The sequence below is a fragment of the Myotis daubentonii genome, chromosome 18 (assembly GCF_963259705.1).
Source record: "Myotis daubentonii chromosome 18, mMyoDau2.1, whole genome shotgun sequence".
NCBI classification, from domain to species: domain Eukaryota; kingdom Metazoa; phylum Chordata; class Mammalia; order Chiroptera; family Vespertilionidae; genus Myotis; species Myotis daubentonii.
In genome coordinates this window covers 14,952,243-14,968,551 of record NC_081857.1, presented here as the reverse complement: position 1 = coordinate 14,968,551, position 16,309 = coordinate 14,952,243, and the positions used below count along the sequence as shown (strand labels likewise).

Genomic DNA, 16,309 nt, shown 5'->3' with positions numbered 1-16,309 from the left:
GCATACAAAAATCACAAATTCTAAACAAATGTCTATTGTCTGATGGAGAATAAGGTTGAATTATCAATAAATAGTATCCTAAGCAATCTTGCTTTACCAAAGTTGGCAGTACTTTTCACATCAGATATTTTAAACATTTATATTATTTAACTTCTTATCCTGAGTTTTGATTAAAATTCAAGTGTTATAGAAACTAAAAATATTGTATTGAAAAATGTCCTAATGTATTAAAAAAATATATAAAGAATTATTTTTAGGCCTGACTCCTTTATCCACCACTGAAATGTGGAGAGCCCCATAGTTTTCCATTGGGCTTCTCGTCTCCCTTCCAGTGGTTCTCAACCTTCCTAATGCCGCGACCCTTTAATACAGTTAGTTCCTCCTGTTGTGGTGACCCCCAACCATAAAATTATTTTCGTTGCTACTTCATAACTGTAATTTTGCTACTGTTATGAATCGTAATGTAAATATCTGATATGCTATATGTGTTTTCTGATGGTCGCGACCCACAGGTTGAGAACCGCTGCTTTAGACTTTCTCTCTCAGTGACTATTAAGCCCCATAAAATTAATTATCTAACTATCTGTATAATCTTGAGCCTATATCTTTCTCCTAACCTCTACATCTACATTACCCAGTATGGTAGCCACCAGCCATTGTGGCTATTGAATTCCCCAACTACTAGAAGCAATGTCAGCATTATTGGAATGAATGAATAATCTTTCAAATGGACTATCTATTGAGCAAAGCAATTATTGTACACTCAAATAAGACTTATTCACATTTATACCTCAGATCTTACTTGAATTTATATAAATCTGAGGAACATAAGTCTAGAGGCTTACCATTTTTACTATATCAGAATACGCTGATTCAACAATTACACCACGATTAGTTGAAACATACTCAACCAGTTCATTCAGTGTTGCTCTCTTAATTTCTTTGCTCTTCAAGTCTGAAACAGAGTCCATGAAATCAAACAGTACACAACACTGTTGCAACTTCTGACAGAAGAGTTCTTGTTGTTCATTTGAAGTGGCATCTATAAACAAAAATAAAGAAAAACTTAGAAATAACCTACTCAGTTGATGAACAAGAATAGATCGATCTAGAGACAAATGGTAGGGGAGGGAGGGGGTTAGGGAGCAACCAAAGGACTTGTATGCATGCATAGTCACATAACCAATGGACACAGACACTGGGGGCTTGCCTGGGGTGGGAATGGCTGGGGGGGGGGGGGTGTCAATTGGGGAAAAAGGAGACATATGTAAAACTTTAGGCAATAAAAGAAGAAAAAAAAAAGAAATAACCTATTCAGAAGTTACCTTTATATGCTTATTCATTTTGTAGGAACTATTCACATACATAAAACTTTTTCCAAAAATCTAGTGAGAAATTTTCCCATTTAATCCCAACATTCATTCCAGAAAATGGGATTTATATTGGACTCTTCCTTCATGCTCACTACCCACAATCAAGCATTAAATGCTATTGATTCTGTATCTATTATATATCTGGAATCTATCCTTTTCTTGTCATTTGCACTGCCATTTTAATGATTGTCATCATCTCTCATCTAGATTACAGGAATGATATCCTAACTGCTCCTCTTGCCTGGTGCCATAACCACGACAACTCCTGATTTATTTGCTCAACTACCTCAAAAGCTGAAAGCTTGCTAAAATAAGAACCAATCTGATCATACTCAGTATTTTTCAAGTATCTTCCACAAATTACAGAATGAAGCTCAAACTTCTGAAGATCATATACAAAATGCAGCTGTCTACTATCAAGTCATCTCTTGACACTTTGTAGCATGCAACTTCACTTTGGGTAAACCATACTCCTGGAAATTTCCTGACAATTTTACTTTTTCCTCTATCTTGAATGACCTTTTCCCACATTCCCACTATAGGAACTCTTTCCATTTATTAAGTTTCCTCATATGCATATTCCCCTCTCAAAAGTTTTCTCTATGGCACTAAAGCTAAATTGGTTGTTTACTCCACTTTTACCCAAATGTATCATAGGTGCATCTCTCTATTTTAGTATTTACTAGAGGCCCAGTGCATAAATTCATGCATGGGTGGGGTCTGGCTGGCCCAGCCCCAATCGGCCGAGTGAGGCCTAGCCTGTCAGGAGGAGAAGACGGGAAGAAGTTGGCCGGCAGGCTCGTCCCAATCATGGCCCAAATCAGGGCCAGGTCGCCTCGGGGGAGGAGCCACGGGCAAATGGCTGGCGGGCCCGCCCGATTGGGGGTGGTGGTGATCAGGGGTGGAGCTGGCTGGTGGGAGGGGCTGCAGGAGGTTGGCTGGCTGGCCCTGCCTCCTATGGGGGGGGGTGTTTGGGGGCGGGGCCAGCAGGGGGGAGCGGCTGCGGGCCAATCAGGGTGGTGGGGGCCCATAGGGAGCAGGGCTGTCAGGGAGGAGAAGGGCTGCAGGGGGAGGCTGGCCACCCTGCCCTTGATCAGGGTGGGAGCGGCCAATCAGGGCCAGGGCCAGCTGGGGAGAGGGGCCACGGGAGGTTGGACGGCCAGCCCCACCCCCAATCGGCTGGTTCTCTGGCCACGGGAGGCGACATAGCGACCAGTCGTTCCAATGTTCTGGTCACTGGCTTTTTATATATATAGATAGTTTTTTTTGTGGCAATTATAGTTTACATGTGAAACACTCCTAGAAAATATGAGGCCCTTAAAGACAGGAAACAAGTGTTATCTTTAACTCTCCCTCCCCAACCTCCCTCTATCTTGCATCTACCACAGTTATCTGGCACTAAATAGGCATTCAATAAATGTTGATTGTTTTATCTTCAACTTATTACAAAATTATGGGCACATTATGTTGATTTGATTGTAACCTATTAAATCCTTTTGTTTCCAACATTCAAAAATAATAATAAAAATTTAATTCCAAACTTTTAAGTCTGTAAACAAGGACTTCCAATTAATTTAAATTTGTTGAACTGATATTACATTTTTAAAAATCATATATTTCAATACTAATATTTAGCTCATGATATAAAAAACTATTCCTCCATTCAAGACCAGTACCTACTTTATATAAGATACTGGTAGGACTCAATGATAATGTAACCAAGGGTGCCTATGCTTTTTATGTTTCTATTGATTTTGGAGAAAGAGGAAGGGAGAGGGAGAAATATTGATTGGCTGCCTCCTGGGGATCAAGTCTGCAACCCAAGCATGTGTCCTGACCAGGAGTGGAACCGGTGACTTCTCGATGCAGGGGAGGACACCCAACCACCCAACTGAGGCACACTGGCCAGGGCATGTGACTATGCTTTTTAAATTCTTGGGGGATAGAAAGCTAGTGAAATTACTGTGCAACTATATTCAATTTGCTGTTCTTAAAAAGTTGACTTAAAACCCTGGCTGGTATAGCTCAGTTGGTTGGAGTGCTGCCCTGTACACCGAAAGGTCAAGGGTTTGATTCCAGTCAGGGCACACACCTGGGTTGTGGGTGTGTAAGGGAGGCAACTGATCAATGTTTATTTCTCATATCAATGTTTCTCTCTCTCTCCTCCTTCTTTTCCTCCCTCCTCCCCTCTCTCTCTTCTCCTCTCTCTAAAAATCAGTGTACCTGTCATTGGGTGAGAATTTTTTTAAAAGCTGATTTAGATAAGGTACTGCTAAAATGTAGCAGGTTAGATATCCTAAACCCATCTTGATTGGTCAATTTACTCAATAATAACTTAAAACAATTTTTACAATAAAACAGATGTGAATATTATAAAGAATGGCAAAATGCACATGACTTCTGAAGTGAAGACATAAAGATTCTTAAAATTTTTTAAATTTGCTACAGTCCATTTGTGGCTATGCCAGAAATGTCCCTGTGGTAGTTCCACACTTACAAAGGACTTGTATAACACTCTCTGTTCCAAATTCAATAATGGCCCTTTGCTACATGAAGGTTGAGGTCTACAATCCTCAGACTGGCATCAGAATCCACATAATATTAACAGAGTACATTTCTTGATGATCATTTCAATAAAGTTTTTTATTTAGGATCACCTTAATGAGGTCACCTGACATAGCCAGTCCTATTCTCCTTCATCCCCCTACCACCTCCTCAATGTAAAATCATTCCTCTTCCTGTTCTCCAAAGGCCAATACTCCTTTATTCAAACTCTTTTCTCTACCTGAAATAACTATCCTCTGCTATGTTTCCAACTCCTACTCACCCTTTAATAATAAACTTTAATCTCATATTCTCCATAAAACTTCCCTTAGCTAGATAAGGGTACAGCGATCCCTCCTCTCTTCTCTTCTCTATAGCATTCACATTCTCAATCATACAGTTGAGTACAGATTAGTATCTTTAGACTTGTATTTGACAAATACTTCTTTTATCATCCCCCTCCCAAAAGATTGCAGGTTCCTCAAAGACAAGGATCATTCACTAAGCAGGATTTCCTTTTCATTACAGGATATACTAGGTGTACAGGTTAATACGGATTTTTTTCAATAGATGGAGTTACACATATGTTGATATATACGCGATTTGATATGTATGATATTTTGTTGTATTGACAGTAAGCTTCAAAACTTCATATGTCAAATTTGCTGATGGTGTTAACATTATAGATATTTTTACGCTTAAAAATGTCGAATTTCATGCCAAAAAAAGAGCATTTGCAGGAAGTTTTAATTCACTACTTTATTTTGAAGAAAAAGTTATCGTATATTTCAGGAAGCTTATGGTGAACATACTCTATCTCAAGATATTTGTGAACGCTGGCTTAAACGCTTTAAAAGTGACGATTTCTATGTGAAAGACAAAGAACATCCAGGTCAACTGAAAAAGTTTGAAGACCAACAATTACAAGCATTGTTGGATGAAGATGTGTGTCAAACGCAAAACAACTTGCAGAAAGATTAAACGTTGCTCAGCAAACAATTTCCCATTTATAAGCAATGGGAAAGATTTTAAAGGAAGGAAAATGGGTGCCACATCAACTGAATGAAAGACAAATGGAAAACCGAAAAGCCATCAGTAAAACATTGCTTCAACGACACGAAAAAGTCTTTTTTGCATCGAATTGTGACTGGTGATGAAAAACGGATTTATTTTGAGAAATCCCAAATGCACAAAATCATGGTTTAATCTAGATACACCATCAACATCAACTGCAAGGCCAAATCTCTTTGGAAAGAAGACAATGCTCTGCATTTGGTGGAATCAGGAAGGTGTGGTGTATTATGAGCTTCTAAAACCAGGTGAAACTGTTAATACTGATTCGCTATTGACAACAAATAATCAATTTGAACCACGCATTGATCGTGAAACAACCAGAATGTGCCAGAAGACACAGCAAAGTAATTTTGCTTCATGATAACGTACCATCACACACTTCAAAACCAGTTAGAGACACGTTAAAAGACCTTGCCTAGGAAGTATTAACCCACCCGCTATATTCACCAGACCTTGCTCCTTCAGATTACCACTTGTTCTGATCGATGGCACATGCACTTTCTGAGCAGCACTTCAAAACATACGAAGAAGTGGAAAATGGGGTCTCTGAATGGGTTGCCTCAAAACAAGAAAAGTTCTATTGGGATGGTATCCACAAATTACCTGAAAGATGGGGGAAATGTGTAGCTAGCAATGGACATTACTTTGAATAAAGCACTTTTGATGTTTCTCTTGAAATTATCTTTTCTTTGATTACAAAATCCGCCATTATTAACTGGTACACCTAGTATAAGGAGTTGGAAAAAAACACATTTGATGCTTAAACTCTAGATATGAAGAATAAAAATTATGCACTGAAAAACAGTCCACAGAACAATGAAAAGTTCAAAATTGGTGCTAGATATCAAAATGGCAGAAATAGTGGATCATGTTTATGCTTAAGAATTTATAATGCCCTGGCTGGTGAGGCTCAGTTGGCTGAGCATGTTCCATGCACTAAAAGGTTGCTAGTTCGAGTTCTGGTCAGGGCACATGCCCGGATTGTGGGCTTGATCCCCAGTGGGAGACATGCAGGGGGAAGCTGATCAATAATTCTCTCTCATCATTGATGTTTCTCTCTCCCTCTCTCCTCTTCTCTAAAATCAATAAAAATATATTTTTAAAAAAGAACATGTTACATATAAAAATGTTGGTTTCTTTTTCTGGGCACCTAATTCTTGAATCTTTCTAGAATGAAATTAATGTTTTGCACAGCTTCTCTATTCAGTAATCAATTTCTTAGTCTAAAGATTTATTTGAATGTGTTTATTCTCTTCTAGAACTATCTGCCAGCATTACCTAATGCTTGGGTGGGACAGGTCAGATCTGGATCTTCCCAAACATTAGAAATATTTAGAAAGCAGTTACCATTTCAACTCCTTTGGCACTGAGTTAAAATAGAAATTTCCAATCCTCAATTAATTTTTAGATATTATAAAATAATCTTTTTACCTAACCTTTCCTATATGAATATTTTCTATTGAGCAGTCCACTGTGCTACATAGTAAGTTATACTACTGTTAACATTAGTGCTTCCTTCATGCCAAACATAGATGTTTCATATGTGTTAATTTATTTAACTTTCAAAACAATCTTTGAGATTGGTTCTAAAAGTGATGAATTCCCACCCTCAGGTGATTTAGAAGCAAGTTGGGAAAGAAATACAAAACATAAAATAACTAGAGGCCTGGTGCATAGAATTCATGTACGGGTGAGGTCACTTTGGCTGCCAGCCAGGGCCTTCCTTCGTTCCACGCCACCCCTGGTGGTTAGCGCATGTCATATCGAGCAATCAAACTCCCAGTTGAACTCCCGAGGGGACAATTTGCATATTAGGCTTTTATATATATATAGATAATGCTATCAGGCAATAAACAAGTGTAAAAGATATTGCCATTTACCAGATAGATACAATCAATTCTCTACATAGTCTGGAATTAAAAAGAATTTCAGAGTGCTTACAAGATTAAATGTATACAAACAAATAAATTAACCAATCAACCATAATTAATTAAAAGTAGGACAATTATAGGTATTACAAGGTATTTCACTGTTATACTTTAATACTTTTTGCTGAGTTTATTGGCAGCAAAGGTGAACCAGATGTGGAAGAGTAGACCTGATTGTAAAAGGTAAGTTAAATGAGAGAAGAGAGGAAGGTTACTGTTATCTACCAATGGATGGTTTACTTCAAGACATGAAATATTTTTATACAGGTCATAAAGATTTTTATGATGGTTATCCTAATAAGAAAACGTGGTGATGATGGTTTTCATCATTAAAAAAAATTATGAGATATTTTGCAGTTGTAAATGTTTATTATGTCCCAACTCTTAGGCACCTTTCTGAAACATCAGTTACACTGAATTTTCTCATTAGACAAAAAGAAAAGGAAAACATTTATTTCAATAGGCTGAAAAAAGATCAGACTATGTTCTGGCTATCTTTCATAAATATGAGTAACAATCTGAGAAAAAGAATGAATAATTCTGTTTGTTAAATGTAATAAGCACTGGCCACTTTATAGTTCAGCTTCACCATTACAAGAATGCTTGCAAATAGTCTGTCATACTCCATGATGATTCAATCTGACAATAGCTTACATTTAGGGAGTAATGCCACATATTGTTTTTACTTGATAAATTTTTACTGAGCTAATGCTGATTATCCATTTGCCATTTTCACTGTGGATAATGTCCATTCAAATTCTTATGGTAGGAACTTCGCTTACAGGTTTCAAAATAAAAACACCTCTGGAAACACAAGTTCAAAGGAAAAATTCAGAACACCTTACTTACAGTGTTACATCACATAGCAACTATGGATGCTGACAATAATTGTTTTGCATCATGCCCCAAGTACAACACAGTACTTGTTCAGTCACCTAGAAATTAATTACCGAAATACCCAAAATTTTTGTTGGGGCAGTTTAAACCAGGTCTTCCTGAGGATGACATGTATCTATTTCAAGTAAATATTAATTTCTTCCAAAATATATAAATAAATAAGACATATTTAAAATCTTAGTGATTGCCATTTAAATGAAGAAAAAAGCACATAAACCTATTAGGATATTTTGACCTGCCTAAGTATTTACCTGGGAACAATTCAGACCACTGATTATTATCATAGTGTATCATATTCAACAATTTTATGTATTTTTTAAAATATATTTTTATTGATTTCAGAGAGGAAGGGAGAGGGAGAGATGAAAACATCAATGATGAGAGGGAATCATTGATTGGCTGCCTCCTGCATTCCATTCCCTCTATTGATTACTGAGCCTGCAACCTGGGCATGTGCCCTGACCAGGAATCAAACCAAAGGTCAATGCTCAACCACACTGAGCTACACCAGCGGTGTGGGTATATTCAACAATTTTAACACATTGCGTACCGCATAGAAATCTCTAAGACATACGCGAGGGACCGCACGTTTTTGGGCAAACTGCACATTATTTAAATCATCATAATGCACTTTAGGTGTTGTTTTTCAATAATTATAACATTTTTATTTACAAAAACAAACAATTCAACAATTAAAGTTCCTAGTACTTTTTTAACGTATGGTACTGCGTAAAACATTTTCCTCTATGAAGAGGGACCAAACAAAATTTACATAAGTATCTAGATTCACTCCTTTTTCCATGGGCGTGAAAAACGAGAACACTCGTGAGCAGTCCTTAATAGATGGCGCGCGCAACACGAGAAAACTCCTGAGGGGTACGAAATGTGTTAAGTACCTTAAGTCTGTATGTTGCTTAAAGGAAACTTGATTACAACTTAAGAATCCTATTCTATACTAGAGGCCCAGTACATGAAATTCATGCACGGGGGGTGGGGGTGGGGAGGGTCCCTTAGCCCAGCCTGCACCCTCTTGCAGTCTGGGAGCTCTCAGGGGATGTCCAACTGACAGCTTAGGCCCGCTCAGGCAGTTAGACATCCTTAGTGCCCGCCACCTCCACTGCTTTTGCCAGCTGTGAGCCCGGCTTCTGGCTGAGCGGCACTCCCCCTGTGGGAGCGCACTGACCACCAGGGGGAAGCTCCTGTGTTGAGTGGGATAGGGCCAAAACCGGCTCTCCGACATCCCCCGAGGGGTCCCGGATAGCAAGAGGGCAAAGGCCAGGCCAAAGAACCCCACCAGTGCACGATCAGGGCCAGGGAGGGTTATGGGAGGTTGGCCAGCCAAGGAGGTACCGTGGGAGGGCTCCACGGTGTGTCCAGTCCGTCTCACTCAGTCCCGATCAGCTGGACCCCAACAGCAAGCTAACCTACCGGTCACAGTGTCTGCCCCCTGGTGGTCAGTGCACATCATAGCAAACATATCTACACTAATAAAAGAGAAAAATGGTAATTGGCGTACGACGATACCCTTTTCATTGGCTAATCAGGGCTATATGCAAATTAACTGCCAACTAAGATTGGCAGTTAACTGCCAACAAGATGGCGGTTAATTTGCATATGTAGGCACAATGCAGGGAGGCAAAAGGGAAAGCAGGAAGAAGCCCCCTGCCACTGACAGTGATCAGAAACCCAGGGGGGAGCTAAGAGCTGGGGGGCAGGGCAAAGGCGGCCCTGGGGCTGCCTTTGCCTTGCCCCCCAGCCATGATTGGAGAATCAGGCGCCTTTGCCGCCCTGGCCAGTGATAGCAGGAAGTAGGGGTGGAGCCAGCGATGGGAGCTGGACACGGTCGAAGCTGGCAGTCCCAGGAGCTAGGGGTCCCTTGCCTGGGCCTAAAGCGAAGCCCATGATCGCGGGGCCGCTGCCACTGCAGGTCCCCGCTGCCCGGGCCGGACGCCTAGGCCAGAGGCGTCAGGCCTGGGCAAGGGGCCAATCCTGCGATTGGAGGGTGATGGGGGTCAACGCCTGAGGGCTCCCAGTATGTGAGAGGGGGCAGGCTGGGCTGAGGGACACTCCCCCACACACACCCAGTGCACGAATTTCGTGCACCAGGCCCCTAGTAGGATAATAAAAGCCTAATATGCTATGTGTCCGGTTGTCCATTCAACCAATCAAAGCATAATATGCTAATGATATGCTACCGCTGCTCAACCGCTCACTATGACACACACTGACCACCAGGGGGCAGACAGTTGACTGGTTGACCAGTTGTCATGACGTGCACTGACCACCAGGGTTCAGATAGTGAACTGGTTGACCAGTTGCTATGACATGTACTGACCACCAGGGGGAAGATGCTCCAACCGGTAGGTGAGCTTGCTGCTGGGGTCCAGCCAATCGGGACTGAGCGAGATGGGCCGGACACGCCCTGGAACCCTCCTGCAGTCCCTCCCCGGCTGGCCAACTTCCCATGTTCCTCCCTGGCCCCAATTGTGCACCAGTGGGGTCCCTCGGCCTGGCCTGTGCCCACTTGCAATCTGAGACTCCTCGGGGGATGTCGGAGAGCCGGTTTCGGCCCGATCCCGCAGGCCAGGCTGAGGGACTCCACTGGTACATGAATTTGTGCACTGGGCCTCTAGTGTTATATAATGACCTGAAATACCAATTTACATTAATTTTTTAATAACATCACAGCTAAAGATTTAGTAAAAGTGCTATTATAAAAATACTAGAGGCTTGATGTATGAAAATTCATTCAAGAGTAGGCCTTCCTTCACCCAGCTGCTGGCACCAGCTTCACTCCAGCACCCAGGACCTGGGCTTCGCTCCAGCTGCAGCCACCAGACACCCGGGACCCGGCTCCTACCCTCTGGTCACTGCTGCTAGGCACCTGGGCTGCTTCCCTCCAGCCACCGCCGCCAGGCACCTAGGACCCAGGCTTCACTCTGGCCCTGGCTTCATTCAGAAGGACATCTAGAATGATGCCTGGAAGGACATTCGGTCTAATTAGCATATTACCCTTTTATTATTATAGATAACCAAATCTCCAATATAAAATTCTCGGCATAAAAATTATGAAAGATACAAGAAAAGTGCAAAATCAAAGAATGATCTAAAAAACAAAATGTGCCTTGCTTTGCAAAATACATAATCCTATCTAATAATAGAGAAACATGGTAATTAACCGTAACTTCGCTACCCTTCCCATTGACTAATCAGCGAGATATGCAAATTAACTGCCAACCAATATGGCGGCCGGCAGCCAGGCAGCTGAAGCAAACAGGAGGCTTGCTTGCTCCAGTGAAGGAGGAAGCCAAGGTTCCCCACCTGCCGCTGCTGGGCTCTGAGCTTGCACTCTAAGCAACTATGTTGCAATTATAGAAGTTAAACAATCCCCAGAAACCTGCTTTCAGCCGTCAGAGCTGGAGCAGGCAGGACCGCAACAGTGTTACAATTATAGAACCCAAACAAACCCAGATACCTGCTTTCAGCAGCCAAGGTCTCAGAGCTGGAGCCGAGCCTCAGAGCTAAAGCCAGCTCTCAGCTCCAGTGACAGCCATAGAAGGCAAATAAATCCCAGAATAAAAAAAAAAAAGAAAAAAAGGAGAGGTTGGGCGCTTCAGTCACCTGCCAGCCTGAAAACGGCCCTCAGCCCCTCACCCAGACTGGCCAGGCACCCCAGTGGGGGTCCCCCACCCTGAAGGGGGTGTGCCCAGCTGCAAACAGCCATCATCCCTTCATCCAGGATGGCCAGGCACCCCAGTGGGGAACCCCACCCTGAAGGGGGTGTGGCCAGCTTGAAAACAGCCCTCAGCCCCACACCCAGGCTGGCCACGCCCCCTCAGTGGGACCCTCACCCCATGGGGCATGGCTGGCCTGCAAACCACCACAGGCCCCTCGCCCAGGCCGCCCCACGCCCCAAGGGAACCCCCACCCTGATCCACGACACCCTTCAGGGCAAACCAGCTGGCCCCCACCCGTGCACCAGGCCTCTAGCTATACTAATGAAAGGGTAATATGCTAATTAGACTGGGAGACCTTCCTGGAGACCTTCTGGATGTTCTTCTGGGCAAAGCCATGGTGGCGGGGCTGAGGTAGAGGTGGTTAGAGGCCAAGTGGGGAAGGCAGTTGTGGGTGATCAGGCTGGTGAGGGGCAGGGTTGTTGGAGGTAAGCAGACCAGCTGGGGGGCCATCTGGGGGCAAGCAGGCCATCAGTGGGGGTCAGTTGGAGGTGATCAGGACAGCAGGGGGGCAGTTTGGAGTGAGCAGGCCAGCAGGAGGGCAGTTGGGGGGGCATTTGGGGGCAAGCAGGCTGGCGGCAGGGGGCAGTTGGGGGTGAGCAGGCCGGCAGGCAGAGTGGTTAGGGGCAATCAGGCAGGCAGATGAGCGGTTAGGAGCCAGCAGTCCCGGATTGCAAGAGGGATGTCCGACTGCCAGTTTAGGCCCAATCCCTGTAAACCGGCAGTAGGACATCCTTCGAGGGGTCTCAGATTGGAGAGGGTGCAGGCCGGGCTGAGGAACACCCCTTCACCCGTGCACGAATTTTGTGCACCAGGCCACTAGTTAGTTTAAATCTGACTAAAAGATGAGTTTTTTACATGCATCTTAATTGTCTTCCACTTTACTATGACTGAAATTTGATGCCACTAAAAAATTCTTACCACTGTAGAAATCCCTGGGTCGTCTTAGGCAGAGGGCGAACCAAGACAACTCTATGGAAGTAAGGGATTTCATCTTTGGAGAATTATTAACACAACTTTTGAAACTAACAAAAACCCTGCTAGGTCATCCCTAATCTCTAAATTATTGTGTTGTTTGTTTTTTTTTCAATACCAAACTTGAAGATGTATCTGCTTACACTTCAAAAATGTTGCTCTAAAGAACTGTTTTTACAAAGTGCGAGTTGCAGCCCATTGGTTGGTAGTAAGATTGTTTTACTGGGTCACAAGCAGAAATTTAAAAAATATATAAAATATCAGCATGTTGCATGTAAGAGTATTATTTCATCAAACTGTATATGAGTACTGAGTTGTAAAATTAAATGTTTCTTACTATAGTTTGTAGTAAAAAATGTTTGAAAGTGCTGTACAATATGTAAAGTACTATACCAGTAAGATACCACACTACATAGCATGCCCCAAATCACAAACCAAATCTGCAATGCACCGGAGATTCAAATCACCTAGAATGCAAAAGTATGACTATACTTACTGTCTTTGAAATACCAATTGTTTCTTTAATAGCTATACTCTAAATTTTTACCCACTTAGAAATTCACAATGCGTATTACTTTAAAATGTCAAATTTATCTCCTCCTTCATTCAAAATAAAAGTAAACAAACAAAAATATATAAACCCACAATAACCATGAGAATAGAAGAATAGGCCCCTAGGCAACAGACTTCAACAAATTCCTGGAAAATTCAAAATACATGAAGAAGTGGTAAGTGACAAAACCAAAACAGGGAAAGTCACATCTTAGAATAAACAGGGAATTGAAGACAAGGTTCCTATAGAAGTCCAGATTAGAAAAGCCTGATGAAATAGAGTTTGGGATTAAAATATAAACTGAAAATAGGGGAATTATATAAATCTATAAGCTAAACACTCTGCTACCCCACTCCAAAAGACAGTCAAGCACTCATACTCCAGGCAAATACTAGTAAAAGAAAAATAAAAAGGAAGGTTTTTGAAGAAAATGTGTAGTTCCAGAGAGTAAATACATTCTAGCTTTTACCTAATTCGCTGCCCAATTATTCTAAGAAAAGCAGATAATATACCCCATCCAACTTCTAAAGTAACTTTTTGTTCACTAATACATATTAATAGAAAATAAAGATTGCCAGACACTCAAAGAAAGCCTATATAAGAAAGAAAACTATATAAACGGGGGGGGAAAGACCCAAATTGAAGGGATAATTTAGCATATCACTGTGAAATTTAAGATTTAAAAGAATTACTCACAAAAGAACCAGAGACAGATTATCCATCAGATACATCAGCAAGAGTGACGCCAGAAGACAACGTGGCTATGCCATTAAAATTCTAATGCCATCTCCAACATTTACAGGGAACTCATACAAATTAACAAAAAGAAGATAACCCAATCAAAAATGGGTAACAGACCTAAATAGATTACTTTTGGTAAGAGGACATAAGGAAGGCCAAGAGATATGAAAACATGCTCAAAGTCACTAATCATCTGAGAGATGCAAATCAAAACGACAATGAGGTTCCATCTTACACCTGTCAGAATGGCTGTCAACAAATCAACAAATGACAAGTGCTGGCGAAGATGTGGAGAAAAAGGAACCCTTGTGCACTGCTGGTGGGAATGCAGACTGGTGCAGCCACTGTGGAGAGTAGTATGGAGTTTCCTCAAAAAACTAAAAATGGAACTCCCATTTGACCCAGTGATCCCACTTCTAGGAATATATCCCAAGAAACTAGAAACACCTATCAGAAAGGATATATGCACCCCTATGTTCATAGCAGCACAATTTACCATAGCTAAGATTTGGGAACAGCCTAAGTGCCCATCAGCAGATGAGTGGATTAAAAAACTGTGGTACATCTACATAATGGAATACTACACTGCTATAAAAAGAAGGAATTCTTACCATTTGCAACAGCATGGATGGAACTGGAGAGTATTATGCTAAGCAAAATAAGCCAGTCAGAGAAAGATAAATATCACATGATCTCATTCATTTGTGGAATATAATGAATAACATAAACTGATGAACAAAAACAGATCCAGAGACAGAGAAGCATCGACCAGACTGTCAAACCTCAGAGGGAAGGTAGGGAAAGGTGAAGGTAAGGGGGAGAGATCAACCAAAGGACTTGTATGCATGCATATAAGCCTAACCAATGGACACAGACACCGGGGGGGGGGGGGGGGGAGGGGTGTGGGGAGTAATGAGGGGATAAGGACACATATGTAATACCTTAATCAATAAAAAAAAATTTCTAATGTCAATAGAGAACTCTGTAACTAGCCAATAACTATCAGTAAAGCACTAAGTGTTCAATAAGGGCATTTTCAGACCTGCAAAAACAGTACTTGGAAAATTTAGCAACCTCACAACCTTGCTTAGGAATTTATCTGAGGATATGATGCAGCAATAAGGGGAAAAGAGAAAGGAATAAGGCAGCGGTTCTCAACCTGTGGGTCGCGACGAACGAACCTTTCACAGGGGTCGCCTAAGACCATCCTGCATATCAAATATTTACATTATGATGCATAACAGTAGCAACATTACAGTTATGAAGTAGCAACGAAAATAATTTTATGGTTGGGTCACAACATGAGGAACTGCATTTAAAGGGCCAGAAGGTTGAGAACCACTGGAATAAGGGAAGCCACCCAGGAAAGCAATGAAGACCTAGAGAGCACCTGGGCCATTTAGAGCAGGAGGAAAAAGACCACATTAAAGTGGTCTCTACACGAAGATGAACAGCATATCTCATATATGGAGATCTGGAGGATATTGAGAGTATGTTAAAGGTACAATAAAAGAAAGAGACCCAATCAGAAACTCTAGGAAATCCTTAAAAATCTATGTAAGGAGATGTAACAATACATGGCTCTGAAGTCTATACAGTCACACAACATAAATCTTGTTAACTGACTTTCAACTTTTAGAATTAACTTGTAATTCACAGAAAACTTTACAGCTATAGAAAACGTTACAAAACTTAAAAATGTAACATAAACATGACTAAAGTTAAGGGTGAAAGGAGAGGAGGTGAAATTGAGTGGCACTTTCCAATTCACTTCTAAGTAATCCCCCCTTTCATATACTGTAACAGCTGATACTTAAAAGTCCCCTGAATGGTCTGTTCGCACATGCACTGGTTGGAATGTACTCTCCCATCATTATTCTTCATTCTCTTCAGAAGTAAATAAATGCTACGCCCATCAAACACTAACCAGTAAGAAAAACTTAATGGAACTGAAGTCTATCAGAACCATTAAACACAACTCTATGCCTTATTATAAGACAGAGAGTCAGGCAGGATATTTTAGCCTAATACTATTAAATATTCATAAGATTTCCCTTGTTCTCAATCCATGCTTAAGTGTCCACAAATTATTTGATACCCCTCTCTTCAAAAGGTGAAGTTTATTTCTATTTATGTGCATGTGAGCTGGACATAGTGACTTGCTTCTAGAGAAAAGTCAGTATTTCAAAAGTGATGCTACATGAGTTTCAGGTCTTGGTCATAAAAGTGAGGCTACATGACTTACAAGGCTGATTCCTCCTTAAAAGATCCAGAGTCACAAAAGTTCTCCAGGTACACAGAATAAACTATTTGAGGAACATCATACCTATGTAGTTGAGTGTACAGCCTGGATGACTACACTGATTCATTTGATATTAGCAAACTTTGTAAGAAATTTCTGAAGTAAATTAAAATCTTTAGGAAAACACTGTAAGGATGTTTAACATTGTGCTCTTTGGTGTTAGTTTATGAAACCTATTAAGGAAGACT

At 41.4% G+C, this 16,309-nt stretch overlaps 1 protein-coding gene across 4 annotated transcripts in view; it reads right to left on the bottom strand.

Moving 5' to 3' along the window:
* PPP2R5A (protein phosphatase 2 regulatory subunit B'alpha) overlaps positions 1–16,309 on the bottom strand; it is a 68,649-nt gene that overhangs the window by 29,786 nt on the left and 22,554 nt on the right. For 3 of the 4 annotated variants that reach the window (XM_059675427.1, XM_059675428.1, XM_059675426.1), the window contains exon 2: positions 846–1,042. In XM_059675427.1, the coding sequence (XP_059531410.1) occupies positions 846–1,042 (197 nt within the window). The remainder of the gene's footprint in view (positions 1–845; positions 1,043–16,309) is intronic. The other variant, XM_059675429.1, reaches the window with a different exon arrangement.